This window comes from Brachyhypopomus gauderio, chromosome 9 (assembly GCF_052324685.1).
Source record: "Brachyhypopomus gauderio isolate BG-103 chromosome 9, BGAUD_0.2, whole genome shotgun sequence".
Classification (NCBI taxonomy): domain Eukaryota; kingdom Metazoa; phylum Chordata; class Actinopteri; order Gymnotiformes; family Hypopomidae; genus Brachyhypopomus; species Brachyhypopomus gauderio.
This window is the reverse complement of record NC_135219.1, coordinates 10,812,225-10,829,515: the sequence shown is the minus strand read 5'-3', so window position 1 is coordinate 10,829,515 and position 17,291 is coordinate 10,812,225. Positions and strand designations below refer to the sequence as shown.

General features: G+C 49.7%; 1 protein-coding gene across 1 annotated transcript in view; it reads left to right on the top strand.

The window, feature by feature from the left end:
* plpp3 (phospholipid phosphatase 3) overlaps positions 1-17,069 on the top strand; it is a 34,149-nt gene extending 17,080 nt beyond the window's left edge. Inside the window, exons 3-6 of the mRNA XM_077017050.1 lie at positions 463-751; positions 999-1,056; positions 10,341-10,517; positions 16,306-17,069. Coding sequence (XP_076873165.1) covers positions 463-751; positions 999-1,056; positions 10,341-10,517; positions 16,306-16,434 — 653 coding nt within the window. The 3' untranslated portion in view covers positions 16,435-17,069. The remainder of the gene's footprint in view (positions 1-462; positions 752-998; positions 1,057-10,340; positions 10,518-16,305) is intronic.
* The last annotated feature ends 222 nt before the right edge of the window (positions 17,070-17,291 follow it).

Genomic DNA, 17,291 nt, shown 5'->3' with positions numbered 1-17,291 from the left:
CTGTAGGGGCCCCAATCAGTCATTAAATCACGACCTCTAACCTCATAAACCCCAGCTGATGACTTTATTTTAATATCACTATATGCTCCATTCCATATGAATGCATCACTACAAACGTCACTATTGACTGGAGAGGCAGGCCATGCTCATACTCACAACCATGTTCTACTCTTTTATTCTCCCTCTCTTTTATCTTATTCCTCCAGTCTCTCTCTCTCTCTCTCTCTCTCTCTCTCTCTCTCTCTCTCTCTCTCTCCCTCTCTCCCCCTCTCTCTCACACCCGTGTGCTCTCCCAGCTAATACCATCTGCATGTAAATCTCACACCCATCGTGCATGTCTGAGACAGACCCCTCTTTTGCGTCGTCTTTATACACTTGATCATTTTCCAGATGAGTATTTCTCCATGCCACTGGACAGTATGACCTGCCCGTTTGTGTGACCTTCCTCCTGTCGTCCTGTGCGCCTCCAGATCGTGATTGTTGAGTGCTATCGGATCCGTGGCCTGAAGCAGGGCTCGCAGTCCTTCGTGGGGAACCCCTACGTCTCCGCCCTCTACAGGCAGGTGGGCGTGTTCATTTTCGGCTGTGCCATCAGCCAATCGTTCACGGATATCGCCAAGGTGTCGGTAGGCCGCTTGCGCCCCCACTTCCTGGACGTGTGCAGGCCGGACGAATCACAGTACAACTGCTCTGACGGCTACATCACCAACTACAAGTGCAGCGGAGACCCCAGCAGGGTTCAGGAGGCCAGGTGAGAGACAGAAGAACACCAAACACACACATACACCAAACACACACACCCACACCAAACACAGACATTTTCATTCACACATGCGCCCACATGCTCATTACCATACCCTACTATATCCAACGCACACACAGTTTTTGTTCTCTCTCACACTCTTCTCACACGTCATTTTGCTGTACTGTAATAGAGCATTTGAGTCACACCTTTGGACACATTTTGGATTCAGTTCTGCCTTTTTCTGTCCTTTTAGGAAATCCTTCTTCTCTGGACATGCTTCATTTTCAATGTTCACCATGCTATATCTAGCAGTAAGTACTTCAAAATGCGTGCACACACACACACACACACACACACACACACACACACACACACACACACACACACACACTCCACACGCCCCAGTGCACATGCACAAAACCTTTTGTTGATCAAACCTTTCCCCTCCTTTAAAACCTACCCTAGGTCATTCTGCCCTGATTCTCTCCATCTCCGTGTCCCCTCACACTACAGAGTGTGCCAGGCTAGGGTTGAACGTGTCTACTTCACCAGCACCTGCTGGTGTCCGCTCTCCCCCCTGGGTCTTTAGCACATCATTTGAGAGCGTGTGGGGTCGAGGCTCCTCCCACTTTGTTTAAGCGACGCCCACGGATGATGGCGGGCGGTTTCCTCTCCACCCGAGCGGAGCAGCGGTAAGCTGAGCTCCGTGCCAGCCCTCCCCCAGAGCCACCGCAGGACTGGGGCTGTCACGCAGATGAGAGGAAACTTCGTCTTGAAGAGGAAACTTCCATCAAAACAGCGGCCGGCTTAGCGTTGCGCACCTAGTGCACTGTACCGCCGTGACTAGCCTGCGGTAACTGTAGAGAGTGTAGTGTTGCCATGTGTGTTGGCACTAGAACTTCCTGACCATAGAGGTTTCTGCTCTGTAAGAATGATCAGACCGGTGAAAAGAAAGAAGATGAGAAGGAAGGTTGGAATAGAAAGAAAGGAGAGAAAGACAAAGAAAGAATGCAAGTTGGGAATGAAAGGGTGCAAGGGTGAGAGTGTGAGAAAGAGAGAGTGATATGGAAAGAACCTGCTATGATATGAAACCACAGCAGGAGGTAAACGTGTCTGGCCTCAAACTGGTCTTGGCTCTCGCGCTGGATTCAACGAGAGCACATGTATCATTTCTTCAACGCGAGCACATGTATAATTTCTTCAACGTGAGCACATGTATAATTTCTTCAACGTGAGCACATGTATCATTTCTTCTCTCCTCCTGTGTTCTTTGCTGTCATTATCTGCCCCACGGGAGAGGCAGTGATGTCATTGTGAGGTCAGACACCAGCTCTCTCCATCACTCTTTCCCTTATTTGAACTCCAACAAGCCACAATACTGCCAGGGGCTGTCTGGCGCACCTCCGTCATGTCTTACATCATGACACCCTCTACTGACTTCACATGGAAAATTCCATCCGCTGCTTCCACAGATGACCTGCTTGCCTTCGTTTGTGAGATGAGATTTCTATTTTGTCTTGCAGAGACCATCGCGGTCTCAGTCCTGGGGACTGGACTCATATCAGATATTGACTGTAAAGATTCTGCCATAAGTCTTGCTGTTTGTGTCGTCTCTTCGTCTCCATTGCAGCTGATGGTTGGTGTGATTGGTGTGGGGTCCATTGTATGAGTGGTGTAGCTTCTGAATGATGTAGCTTCTCATCACAGGGGGTTATGTTGGACTCCTGTCTGTTTCTATGCAGCTGCATTCCTGCATAGTCCTGTGTGAGACAGTGTTAGTGCGTCTCTGCTAATGCTAAAGCTCGCCTGGTGCTGCCGTACTCAGTAAACACGTTGTCGTCATCTCACGTCTGAACCAATAAACACATTGTTGTTGGCTCACGTCTGAATCAATAAACACATCGTTGTTAGCTCACACCTGAATTAGTAAACACATCGTCATTAGCTCACATCTGAACCAGTAAACACATAATCGTTAGCTCAAGTCTGAATCAGTAAACACATCGTCGTTAGCTCAAGTCTGAATCGGTAAACACATCGTCGTCATCTCACGTCTGAACCCGTAAACACATCGTTGTTAGTTCAAGTCGGAATCAGTAAACGCATGGTTGTTAGCTCACGTCTGAACCAGTAAACACGTCGTCGTCATCTCACGTCTGAACCAGTAAACACATCGTTGTTAGTTCAAGTCGGAATCAGTAAACGCATGGTTGTTAGCTCACGCCTGAACCAGTAAACACGTCGTCGTTAGCTCACGCCGGAACCAGTAAACAAGCCGTCGTTAGCTCACGTTCCCATGGTTGCTGCTCCTTTGCCTTGCCAGGGCTGGTCTGGGGACGCTGTTGAGCTCTGGCTGTCCCATGGCACTTCACTGGGAAGTTTAACCAAGCGTGTAAGTACAGTTAATCAGCTCCGTCTGCTGAGACCTTGGTGGCTGTAGGGCTGGGTTTGTTCTAGCCTCTCTCTAACCTCTGAGCCCATGTTCTCTGGTTTGGCCTGAGGCACAACTAGCCATCGTCATAGTGCCCAAACCACATGGTGACGCACCAGCCACTCAGGCGAGAGAGAGCTTGCCTGCTCACCATGGCGATCAGTCAGCCAGCCAGCAGGCGGATTTGGGAAATGGCAGGATACTGCAGAGAGGAACTGAACATAGATCTCACATTAGAACTGAGATCTCACATAGATCTCACATTAGGACTGAGATCTCACATAGATCTCACATTAGGACTGAGATCTCACATAGATCTCACATTAGGACTGAGTTATGAAACACAGAGTGGCGATGTCTGAGGTGCTTGCTGACAGTGGCTGGGGAGCAAAGCCCTTCAGCTCTGTGTCATCTCTCCCAGTGCGGAGGTCACACTGAAGGAGAAGATGCTCTCCTACACCGCCGCCTCCAGGCAAAAGGTCACAGTATGGAAAGCAGAGGTCACAGTATGGAAAGCAGAGGTCACGGTATGGAAAGCAGAGGTCACGGTATGGAAAGCAGAGGTCACGGTATGAAATTCCACAGCAAGCACTGAATGAATGTGCGAATGAGGCAGTAGGTTTGGAGAAGACACTAGCAGAGACGTCCTGAAGGTGGTTAGACCAGCTCAGACAGAAAAGACGGCAGCAGTGTGCAACATTAAAAAGAACAGTTAGTCCCGTCAAAACAGTGAACAAGGAACCTCCATCACTCTCTTTATCACTCTCTTTATCACTATCTTTATCACTCTGTTTTATTATTATTCTGTGGTTGAATTCTCTCTCCTTCCTGTTTCCCCATGCGATCGTGTTCGGGAAGGTTGTGCCAAACTTGGTCAGGAGGTCCTAACAGTCCATCTGAACATTAACTGCATGTGGGTTTCTTCTCCTGTGTGTCTGATGGCATCAGTCCTGCTCCTGCAGCGAAGGTCTGGAATGAGAAAGACAACAGAGCATGAGATCTGTTGTATGGACGTGTCACTGGGGTGTGTGCGTGTGTGTGTGTGTGTGTGTGTGTGTGTGTGTGTGTGTGTGTGTGTGTGTGTGTGTGTGTGTGTGTGTGCGTGTATGTGTGTGTGTGTGCGTGTATGTGTGAGTGTGTATGTGTGCGTGTACATGCATGTGTGTGTGTGTGTGTGTGTGTGTGTGTGTGTGTATGTACGTACGTGCATTTGCATGTGTGTGTATGTGTATACATACATCAGTCTATCTGTGTGTGTGTATGTGTACGTGCATGTGCGCATGTGTGTGTGTATGCATCTGTCCATATGTGTATGTGTATATATATGCATGTGTGTGTGTGAATGCATCTGTTTTTGAGAGTGTATGTGTGTGTGTTTGTAAATGTACATGCATGTGTGTGTGTGTGTACCTGCAATAGCTTCAACTGGGTTAAGAGTATCAGGGCTACACTTTGTCTGCCATCCACACACAGCTCCTGTGTGTGTGTGTGTGTGTGTGTGTGTGTGTGTGTGTGTGTGTGTGTGTGTGTGTGTGTGTGTAGTGTCCGTGCCACCTTGGGCTTATCTGAGCACTGATAGCTGAGGGTTCTCCTATCTGTGTCAGGGAGAACGTCCTCAAGCCATGTCTGTTATCATCTAAATGCCTGTGTAGAGCGAGACCCACATCTCCCTGCACCTCCTCACTGCCTCAGAGGAGACCCCACATCTCCCTGCACCTCCTCACTACCTCAGAGGAGACCCCACATCTCCCTTCACCTCCTCACTGTCTCAGAGGAGACCCCACATCTCCCTGCACCTCCTCACTGCCTCAGAGGAGACCCCACATCTCCCTGCACCTCCTCACTGTCTCAGAGGAGACCCCACATCTCCCTTCACCTCCTCACTGTCTCAGAGGAGACCCCACATCTCCCTGCACCTCCTCACTAACTCAGAGGAGACCCCACATCTCCCTGCACCTCCTTACTGCCTCAGAGGAGACCCCACATCTCCCTGCACCTCCTTACTGCCTCAGAGGAGACCCCACATCTCCCTGCACCTCCTCACTAACTCAGAGGAGACCCCACATCTCCCTGCACCTCCTTACTGCCTCAGAGGAGACCCCACATCTCCCTGCACCTCCTCACTGCCTCAGAGGAGACCCCACATCTCCCTGCACCTCCTCACTGTCTCAGAGGAGACCCCACATCTCCCTTCACCTCCTCACTGTCTCAGAGGAGACCCCACATCTCCCTGCACCTCCTCACTAACTCAGAGGAGACCCCACATCTCCCTGCACCTCCTTACTGCCTCAGAGGAGACCCCACATCTCCCTGCACCTCCTTACTGCCTCAGAGGAGACCCCACATCTCCCTGCACCTCCTCACTAACTCAGAGGAGACCCCACATCTCCCTGCACCTCCTTACTGCCTCAGAGGAGACCCCACATCTCCCTGCACCTCCTTACTGCCTCAGAGGAGACCCCACATCTCCCTGCACCTCCTCACTAACTCAGAGGAGACCCCACATCTCCCTGCACCTCCTCACTAACTCAGAGGAGTCCCCACATCTCCCTGCACCTCCTCACTGCCTCAAAGGAGACCCCACGTCTCCCTTCACCTCCTCACTGCATCAGAGGAGTCCCCACATCTCCCTTCACCTCCTCACTGTCTCAGAGAAGACCCCACATCTCCCTGCACCTCCTCACTGTCTCAGAGGAGACCCCACATCTCCCTGTACCTCTTCACTGCCCCAGAGGAGACCCCACATCTCTCTTCACCTCCTCACTGTCTCAGAGGAGTCCCCACATCTCCCTTCACCTCCTCACTGTCTCAGAGGAGACCCCACATCTCCCTGCACCTCCTCACTGTCTCAGAGGAGACCCCACATCTCCCTGCACCTCCTCACTGCCTCAGAGGAGTCCCCACATCTCCCTTCACCTCCTCACTGTCTCAGAGAAGACCCCACATCTCCCTGCACCTCCTCACTGTCTCAGAGGAGACCCCACATCTCCCTGCACCTCCTCACTGTCTCAGAGAAGACCCCACATCTCCCTGCACCTCCTCACCGCTTCAGAGGAGACCCCACATCTCCCTTCACCTCCCCACCGCTTCAGAGGAGACCCCACATCTCCCTTCACCTCCTCACTGCCCCAGAGGAGACCTCACATCTTCCTGCACCTCCTCACTACCTCAGAGGAGACCCCACATCTCCCTGCACATCCTCACTGTCTCAGAGGAGACCCCACATCTCCCTTCACCTCCTCACTGCCCCAGAGGAGTCCCCACATCTCCCTTCACCTCCTCACTGTCTCAGAGAAGACCCCACATCTCCCTGCACCTCCTCACTGTCTCAGAGAAGACCCCACATCTCCCTTCACCTCCTCACTGCCCCAGAGGAGACCTCCCATCTTCCTGCACCTCCTCACTACCTCAGAGGAGACCCCACATCTCCCTGCACCTCCTCACTGTCTCAGAGGAGACCCCACATCTCCCTTCACCTCCTCACCGCTTCAGAGGAGACCCCACATCTCCCTTCACCTCCTCACTGCCTCAGAGGAGGGTCTCTTTGGCTCCAGATGCACCACCTTGCTGAGCCAAAAGCCGAGGATCTGGCGACCCTACATGCTACACAGTGCCCCCCCCCCCCCCCTGCCCCCTGCCTCCTGGTTGTCTAGTGCCTTAAGCATTCCCGTCCCGAGCTGCGGTGAGGACCATGGGGCTAACTGCATCTGTCTGATGAACACTTGACTTATATACAGATTTATTAGTTTGGTTTTGGTGTTAGATGTGGTATGGGTAATCTGTCACATTCCTCTCCAGTGTGTGTGTGTGTGTGTGTGTGTGTGTGTGTGTGTGTGTGTGTGTGTGTGTGTGTGTGTGTGTGTGTGTTTGTGTGTGTGTTTGTGTTGTGTGTGTGTGTGTGTGTGTGTGTGTGTGTGTGTGTGAGAGAGAGAGAGAGAGAGAGGAAGCAAGAGTGTATGTGTGTGTGTGTGTGTGTGTGTGTGTGTGTGTGAGAGAGAGAGAGAGCAGGAGTGTGTGTGTGTGTGTGTGTGTGTGTGTGTGTGTGTGTGTGTGCATGCATGTGCCTGCTAATGAGTTGTTGAATGTGTACTATCCCAAGACTCTGGTCAACTTGTTTGTTTTGTGGTCAGTTGTTTATGTTCACAGTGAAAAGCAACTGCATTCCAGGCATATTGTACTGCATTGTGTAACGCTAGCCACCAGAGAACAGAGTGATAGAAAGAGAGAGTGTGTATGGAGGGAAGAGAGAAAAGAGAGAGAGTGTGTGTGTGTGGAGGGAAGAGAGAGGAGAGAGAGAGTGGAGGGAAAAGGAGAGAGAGAGAGAGAGAGAGAGAGAGAGAGAGAGAGAAAGAAGCTGTGGGTATGGGGTGTTAAAAGAGAGGGGTATGGGGAGAAAGATGTGGTATGGAGAAAGTAAGAGAGAGAGAGAGAGAGAGAGAGAGAGAGAGAGAGGCAAATATGAAATCCCTCAGTTTTCCATTTCATATAACTTTAGTGGCATGACTCTGCTTACATGAGTGTGTTGCTGCTACAGTTTTTCAAAAGACTTAAAGGCGATCTGCTGCCCAGCCTGCCTGGGTGTGTGTGGCCTTGTGCTCATCACTGTGTACATGTGGAAGTCTCAATACTGGAGTCACAGAATAAGACAACAGGACTGAGCGTGCATGCATGGACTTAATCTTAAGCTTGATGTTGTCATATTGAATCTTCCATATTGAATCTTTCATATTGAATATTCATATTGAATTTTCCAGCCCCTCTGAGAGGCACTCGAAGACTAATTTGACTAATCTACTGAAGTATTTTCATTAGACTCCAGCTCTTTGGACTAAGATCATGCCTGCTGTACTCACTTGCCATGGGAGTGTATTCAAATACTTCATTTATTTATGTATACTTCATTTATGTATACTTCTCAGGGATGACATGATCATGGGGTTTGGAGTCTATCAGCCAATATGATGGTCTGGTTTGTAGTTCCTCAGCAGATATTATCACAGAGTTTGGAGTTTATCAGCAGATTTGATTATCTGGTTTGTGGTTGTTTGACAGATATCGTGGTCTGGTTTTTATGGTGAAGAACTGCACGAAATGCAGGAATATGTGGTTAAAATAAAAAAAATTCTGGGTTAGAAAACCTCTTTATTTTCCCTGGGCCTGCAAGAATCTTCAGAGGGATCACATTAAGAGTAATCACACTCAGACCGAGCACATTAAGAGTGATCACATTAAGAGTGAGCATCTTAAAACTGAGCACATTATAAAGCGTGTAGACCTCCAAGCTAGTGATATTTGCAGTGTGTAAGAGATTGGACTTTGGTCAGGCATTACAAAGCAAGCAGTTTATTGTTTAGGAGTACTTTTGTGTCTGCACTTTGGCCTTTAATGGAATAAATAAGTAATTAAAGATCCGGTGTCTTTGCACAAGCTGGTGTTAAGGAGGAAGGCAGATGAAGCCCAGTCAAAGCACCAGAACCAGGACCAGAGGGAGGCAGACGCCAAATGGTGTGGCTCACTGAGTCAGGCCACAGGAATGGTTCTTTCTTCTCGTGCTATGACATGACTAGCTGATAATCCACAGCAGAGAGAGATAGTGTTTGTAACCTGCACACTGAGTGCACAGGTGGTGGCTGGCCTAACGGCACACACTCACACACCATTATCTTTACAGTCCTGAACTGAAATGTGGTTGAATGGTGGTTTAACTGATCAGATTAGCCAGATGATGGAAACGATCCAACAGGGTTGGACGGGCGGTGTCAGAACGTCTTTTGCAACGATGCACACCAATTGTTACAATGCACTACAATTGCTACAATGCACTACAATTGCTACAATTGCGTACAATCAGAAGTATTTTTAGCCCTGGGGTTGCTGTCAGGTTTCTGAAGGGCAAGTGTGCCACACCCATGTTGACATTACCTGAGCAGCGCGGGCCTCGGAAACCCCAGCACACACACACACACACACACACACACACACACACACACACACACACACACACACACACAACTGTGAAGAGCGATTGCTTTCCCCCCAGAGCACACAATAGCTGGGATGTGAACAGCGCAGTGTCCAGGAAGAGCAAGCTGACCTCGCCCACACCTTAGCTGGCGATCTTCGTGCTCAACGCATCCGCCTTTTAAGCCATTGTTTGCTTGGCCTGACACTTCGCTCTTTGGTTACTCTGGGTCTTTTGTCAGTGTGCGAACACAGTTTGACGACGGTCCGCCCTCCTGCCGTGCGTAGAGGAAGCCGTCCTGCGTGATGTCCGTGAGGTGCAGGGCCCGTGCTGGTGCGTGCAGGAAGTGAAGGCCCTTCACGCTGACCTGTCTGGGGCCCCTGCTGCACGTCACTGCATCGCAGAATCCCCGATCCCCATTAGCCCCGCCTCCTGACCCATGACCCTGTTCCTTCCTCGCTCTCTCACATGGCACTTCTGTTGTTTTATAGCCCCCAAAACCTTTTTTCTGGAAAACCGTCTCCAGAGAGTTGACCATTGTGTGCATGGGGTATGCGGCTGCCTGGAGTATTAATGGGGAGTATATTGGGTGCGTGGGGTATGGTAATTAGTATTAATGGGCAGTATACCAAACAGCTTCTCTGCAGCGTTATCTCCACATTGCGATGCTTCGAAGTGCTCATGAGCCCTCAGCTTCAGCTGGCCTTCAAACGAATGCTTTATTTAGCCATCGAGACGTGTGGAAGGCTTAAGTTGGGGATGGTGTGTATTTTCTGAGTCTGTGTTTATGTATATGTATGCTGGGGGTGGTTCTTATATTTGTACAGCTGTGTCTGAGTTCAGTTATTAGAAACAGTTGAGTGATTGCTGTCACCTCTGCTTTTTGCTGAAAAAGTGTGTGTATTTGCATATTTGCGTGTGTTTAGATCTTTTTTTAACGTGTGATGAGTTTTTGCCTGTGTAGGTTTATGTGTGTTAGTATAATGTCTGTTAGTTGGAACTCTGTGGTTTCATTTTGACCCACATTATCACATGCACTGTTTGTAATGAACATGCTTGTTTATTTATTTATTGTAGTGCTTCAGCTCTTTGCTGTCTCAATACGTGTCCCTGTTTCTTAAAGCAAGGGAAACAGGAAGCTGGAGGAGACAAAATGTCTCTTGTCACGCTCGGGCTGACATCGTCTCTCTGTCTCTCCTCAGTTTTACCTGCAGTCTCGGTTCACGTGGCGGGGAGGCCGTCTCCTGAGGCCCCTCCTCCAGTTCACCCTCCTGATGATGGCCTTCTACACTGGCCTATCACGCGTCTCGGACCACAAGCATCATCCCACCGACGTTCTCGCTGGCTTTGCGCAGGGTGCCCTGGTGGCCTACTGCATAGTAAGTATCGTCTCCTTCTTTACGGATCCCTTCTCATCTCTCCATCTCTCTCCTCCTCCACCCCTACACCCATCTCTCCACCCGTGTCATCACGGTGGCAGTAGTGTGTTTTGACCCGTCTCTGCACACATTCCCACGCAAAGCTTGTATGAACAGCCCCGAAACACAGCGGTCTTGTCCACAAATGCAAGACATGTGCTGAGAGTGTTAACATGAGAGGGCTGTGTCCCAGAATGCATTTCCCCTCTGTCTAGTACCGCTGACTTCACCCAGTGCTTAACGAAGACTCATTCCAACCCTCAGACGCCTCTTTCGCTGTTTTTTCCCCCTTTATCTCTCTGTGTCATTCATTGGACCGGAAGCCCGTGGTTGAGGTTTTGCCCACATAAGCGTGTCACGCAGTGAGACACAACAGACTTATCATGGGGGCTTTTCCCCCCCATCATGTCAAAGTGAGAACAGAAGACTGAGGAGGCCAACCATGAAACACACTGGAAAGGCACCAGCACACTCGTCTGACCACACCCTCTCTCCTTCCTGCCTCTCTCTCTCTCTCTCTCTCTCTCTCTCTCTCTCTCTCTCTCTCTCTCAGTTCAATTTAATTCAAATCAACAATGCTTTATTGGCATGAATGTTGTAAGTTACATTATTGCCAAAGTAAATGTACATAATCATGAAAGGGAAGCGGGCAGGAAAAGACTTTTAAAAGTTCATTATCTACAGAACAAATGATGAACACTCAGTCCTGAACACTGACCCACTGAAGGGGGAATTACTGACTGGGACAAGATGCTACGACTGTGGCTGTTGGTGTATTCAGGCCACTCTTGTCTCCCGGTATACAGGGCAGTTTCTCTTTATTATTGCTACCTACACACAGGGCAGATCAAAGGGTTTGTAATGGACTCTCGTTGAGGGGCAGTGGGGGTGCAGCCAGCCGTCTCTGGGTATCCAGCTCTGCCTACGCCAGCAAGGGTAGGACTAGGGTCAGGGTTAAGGTTAGGGTTAGGGTCAGGGTCGGGGTCAGGGTTAGGATCACTCTGCACACAGTTAACACATTCCTTCAATTTTTGACTCGATTTAGGGCCACATAACATTAACATTTGTGCTATGCTTTCTGGATACTTGTGAAAATTGTTGTGTATTTAAGTTAGAATTTGGGTGGGTCTGATTATTTAGAGTATGTAGTTGTCCAGAGGCTCTTTGGTGCTTGAATATCAGTGTGTGTGTGTGTGTGTGTGTGTGTGTGTGTGTGTGTGTGTGTGTGTGTGTGTGTGTGTGTGTGTGTGTGTGTGTGTGTGTGTGTGAGGACTCCACTCGTCCTCTCTCACAAAGCTGTCCACCCACTGGGCGGAGAGCAGGTCTGCGTAGTGCTAATGAAGACACACTGCCCGGGGTCAGCGGGCAACATCACAGCAGTGAGCAGCCTGTTTTTACAGCGAGAAAAAGGCAGAGCCAGGGACTGAGTGGAAAAAGGAATTCCTACACTTCATACTCATGACACGTCACCTCGGACGGTGCCAGATATGTGCAGAAGCCAGAAGAGCTTTACTAAACTGGATGGTGGTGGGGAAACTTCAACTCAGAGAGAGAAATAAAGAGAGAGAGGGAGAGGGAGGGAAAGTGAGAAGGGTAGAGGGAAAGAGATAGGAAGGAAAGAGGGGAACATTCTCTCAAACAGCTACGACATGGTTGGCTTTTTTTTAGGACTGGGTTTTAATCAGCTCAGAGACATGGAGATGAGAAGTCTGGGAAAGTGTTTTGAAGTCCTGATCCTCTTAATTAGCTCCAAAAGCACCGTCCGCTGTCCGCGACCTCTCCAGACACAAGCCTCACGCTGCCTTCAAACGGCGGCCGAGTGAGAAACGTGGAAACTGTTAGTCGTGCTGCAAGGAAAAGTGGTTTGACAGAGACCCCCAGAGCCGCTGCCAAGCCATTGGGGAGGCCGAGCGTGGTGGCAGATCTGGCCGGCCAATCACAGCACAGGGGCCGGCTGCACGGGTCTGACCTCACAGTACACAGCAGTCTTATGGGAGCGTTACGAGAGCCCCGCCCCTGATAGCACACAGGTGATTGCTGTAAATCTGTCTTCAGATTGTTCTTTCTTTCTTTCTTGGTAAACAAGTGCCAAAGAGCCATGTTCATTCATGTTTTTTTCCCTGAATTACTACCAGCTTTAATTAGCCTTTTTATGGTCTTGTTGTTCTTGAAGTGTTACACAATTTGTGAGTCACTGTCATGTGAGACGCAAGACACCAGTCGCGTGTGTCCAAGCGGAGGGCGTCACAGAGCGAGCGGGACGGGGAGTTCAGCCGCGTGGAGAGATCTGCCTCAGCGCTTCTTTACGACTCCGTCCTGGAAGGCGGCCCACTCCCTTCTCCCCTCCACCCGTCCGCTCCACACACACACACACACACACACACACACACACACACACACACACACACACACACACACACACACACACACACACACACACTGCCAAAAGCTTTCCAGGCCCAATTAGAGCCTCTCTAATAAGGCGGTTCAGGGGGGAGTCTATAGGCAGAGTGTGGAGTTCATGGGGCGACTGGCCGACCCCGCCCGAGCACTCAGAACACAGTCGGGCCCGATGCCGTGTGTCGTCGGCCGGGCTGTGCGACGCCGTGTTCGTCTCTGTTTTTTTCCCCATAAACTTTCCAGTCCTCGTGGGAGGAGTCAGTGTTGCGCTGGTGGGAAAGGCCCCTCCTGCAGAGAGGTGTTTACCTGGTGTGGTTATTGCACCTGTCTTGAATTCTCCACCCAGCCAATCTCCACCCATGAGTGCTCTGCTCAAACGCCCGTCCCTCACACCCAGCTCAAACGCCCATCACCGAATGGAGATGAGATGACTGTGGGACGACCTCAGAGTTGTCGTCCTGAGCCTTTCTTGACCGACTTCCACATCCTGAGTGGAGAACCTGCCCATAAAGCCTGTGTGTTGGAGATGTGTTCAGAAATGCAGCGAGGAAGAAGCCTGACGTAATCCCACCAACATGGATGGAGACCTCTGCTCGGGGCCCTGGCTTGCGTGTCGGCTGCCGGAGACAGTGAAGAATCAGGCTCTCTGTGTCTTTCTCTCTTTCCGTTTCCCCTGTGGTTCCGCCACATCCTGCTCTTCTTCTGTCGGGCCTGTGGCGGCGTGGGTCTTTTATGTGGACCCACCTCTGACTGGCTGAGATGAGAAAGCACCAGACGATAGTGCTTGAGTTCAGAGGTGTTTCCTGCAGTAGAGCGGGGCAGGGAAACAGCTGGAGGGTGTAAGCTCCAGCTCTCTCTCTCTCTCTCTCTCTCTCTCTCTCTCTCTCTCGCCCTCCTTCCACCACATTTCCTGACCTACAGTGTCCCAGCGTTCCTCCTGAGGGCTCAGGGTCACAGTCAGTGCTCCGGACCTCTGTTCCTCCGCCGATAAGCGTCTTGAGAGGGAATACTTCATTTCAAGCCTCCGTGACAAGATGGATGCTGTGATATCCTATCGCCTGCTCACATGTGCCTCTGCCCCTGGCTTATTTCCACCGACAGCTGCAGTACTTGCTTCCAACTACAACTACGGAGGCTGCATGAAGTCAAAAATAGTTTTAACAGTTAAATGTCTTTTAAAAAGACATTTTAACAGTATTATTTAAAGATGAGCCATGTTATGCAAGGGGAGGGGGGTATGTGCCAAATGTTTCCCTGCTCGTTATTCTGATTTACCTGACTGCATAAGTACGCTACGTTACGACATATATTCTCACACACATAAACACACCACACACACTCTGTGGGCAGTCTCGAAGTATCACTTTTAGAATAGGCACACCCAAACCGTGGAAGACCACACACACTCCCCCATACCCAGACCTGCCTATTAACCTGTTAACACTATGGTTGAAACTTACGCCCAGTGGATGCGCCGGTCTGTACACACTGGCCTTTTCTGTAAAAAACCAGTTTTGAAGCTTAAATTTGTACAGCCTGTTTACGCCGACCCCTCCACCTTTAGATTTAAGTGTGCAATTTTATACATTCGGCGACACTGTGACACAATGGTGGTATAGTTAAAAACTGATGAAGTCATTTCCTGTCAGACCGTAAGCATGTCGTCAGACGCCGTAAAGTCTCAGTCTTTGTGCCGTCTCACTGCCATGCAAATGAATTTCACAAAATGATGCAGGGTGGGTCCACCCATTTTTAGACAGAGTTGTCTAAATATATTCTTTCTAAAAAATAAATAAATAAATGAACATCTCCCCAGACTCACCCCAGACTCACCCCAGACTCACCCCTGAATATCCACAGTTCCTGCTGCTGATGCTGCGTTTCAGGCACAATAGGCCTAGAGTGTGGAGGAAGACACTTTCACATGCAGGGTCATACCACAGGAAGCACTTCCACCATGATAACGCTCCATTAGCCGCCTGAGGTCGCAGGGCAGAGGTCGTGTCCCGCTGAGGAATGATGACATATACACAAACCCCACACCCTACACCCGTTTCTTTTCAGACAGCCATGGCTTAATGAGGGAGTGTTTCACTTCCCTGATGTCACTGGTAGCGTGTGGAAAGGTCAAACTGAATATGGCCTGATATAATTATGTTCTTTCATACATTCCAAGATGCCTGAAGCCCTGCCAGAAATCTCTTTGTTTCTATGTGCGTTTTTGACAGAGTGCATGTGTGTGAGATGGACTAGCTCCATTACTAAGATAAAAGTATTCATGTGAACCATGATGTCAGTTGCTTTGCTCTCTCTGTAAACCTTTTCTGTTTCCTCTCCTGTCTTAGTAGTCATGTGACAGTCTGACAGTCATTCGACAGTCTGTACCCCCCAGCTATAGTACACACACTCTCGCCTTCTACCCAGCTATAGTACACACACTCTCGCCTTCTACCCAGCTATAGTACACATCGTACATAGTGTGTGTGTGTGTGTGTGTGTGTTGGCAAGACTCTGGGAACCTGTTACTCCATGCCGTGACTCCAGCTCAGCTGTTGTCAAACCTCTGGCAACACTAATGGAGTGTGGAAGAGGCCAAACTCCTCCAAACATCTCTCCTCCTCTAGCTATCTCTGACATTAAACAACAGAACGTCTTAGGCCATTTGTGTGTGTGTGTGTGTGTGTGTGTCCCATTAAACATCACAGCTCTTTACTCCCTTTGGAATGCGTCATAAGTTGGTCCAGGTGGAGATTTAGATCTCCAAGACCTTCCAAACTGCTTGAGAATCCTTTGGGTGGGGGTTTGGGTGGGGGTTTGGCTTGTTGCTGCGGGTACACTTCCTATCATCCCCTCCTCATTTTCCTGTGATGTCATCGGGACATAAAGCCATGTCTTCCGGGCTGTGTCCGTTTCCCCTCAGCAACCCCCCCCCCATGCCATTCACACTGACGTCACGTTCTTAATGGGTGCCAGGCAGGTCACTAAAGACATGAGTCATTTGGACGGGTCTTATCAGCATGTGAGCTGAGCGCAGGGTGTAGTGGATGTAGTGGCCAGTGAGGTCAGGAGGCTGACTGATGTGTAACGTGACAGACCTTCATTACTTAACGTCTGCTGTGTGAGCGAGGGCTGCTCTGGAATTGCCCTGCCGAGCCGAGAATTAGCCCGACCACGGCGAGATTCTGCAGCCAGGCCGTCTCACTCCACCTCAACAAATGTGTGCTGAGAATTTACCGGAAGACTGCCAAAGCATTTTTCACTTCATTGCCTGTCTGTTTGTGTTTTGGAGGCTAAAGTTTGAAGCATCTCTAACAATCCACCGTTCTGTCTCCTGTCCCCTCCTCTCTAGGTCTTCTATGTGTCTGATTTGTTTAAGCCCAAAGCGAAAGCTGTCACTCCTCCTCCCTCACCAATCAAGAAGGAGCTCCTCCCCCCTGCTGACATCATAGACAGGAACAACCACCACAACATGGTGTGAGGAGAGGGGGGTGGTGGGGGGGCCCCCATCTCCTCTGAAGAGCCCGAACATCCCATCTGTGACCGGGGGGGTAGCAGCGTTTACTGACACTCTCCCTTTCTCTCATCTGACAGTAGAATGTAGGAGACAGAGACCCTTTACTGTTGAGACTTTTTTTATTTTTTTTACTACTATCACCAACCTCAATATTCTTCATATGAGCCCATTTCTCACACAAACAAAAGCTAAACAAACATTCATAAAGGAACTAATGGTTGGGAAGTTGTTCCCAGACAGTGGGAGCTGAACGGACCTGCGTCTGGCCTGGCTGGGCTTGAAACGGAGTTATTAGCTGAGCAAGAGAGTCACACTAATACCACGGGACAAAAACAAAGAGAAATGTAGTGATGAAGGGATGGATGGATGCTTAAATGACAGGTAACTAAAGGAACAAAGGCGTGACCATGAGACTGGTCATATGGTCGGTATCTCTCCGTCAGTCTCTCTTGTCTCTGAATATAAGTCAACAAATTCCTTAGTTATAGGAATGATACTTTGACCTGCGATGTTACTAGCACAGAAATATTAACAATGTAAAAAAAAAAAAGAATAACTTATAGCACTATATCTGAGTTCATTGTAAATTGTCACCACTTGCGATCTGAGAGGTGTAGACCTGAAAGAGCTTGATGAGGTTTACGGTAGACTGAAATCATGAATTCTACGCTGTGGTGTATGGTGTTGCCATGGGATAAAGGGGACAACACCCATACCATGATGAAAGTTAGGCCCCGCCCCCCTGAAGCCTAGACCCAATCGGTGAAGCTCAGATCCTGTCCAAGAGATGTTGCGTTGGGTCGTGGGCAGGCAGGGGTGGT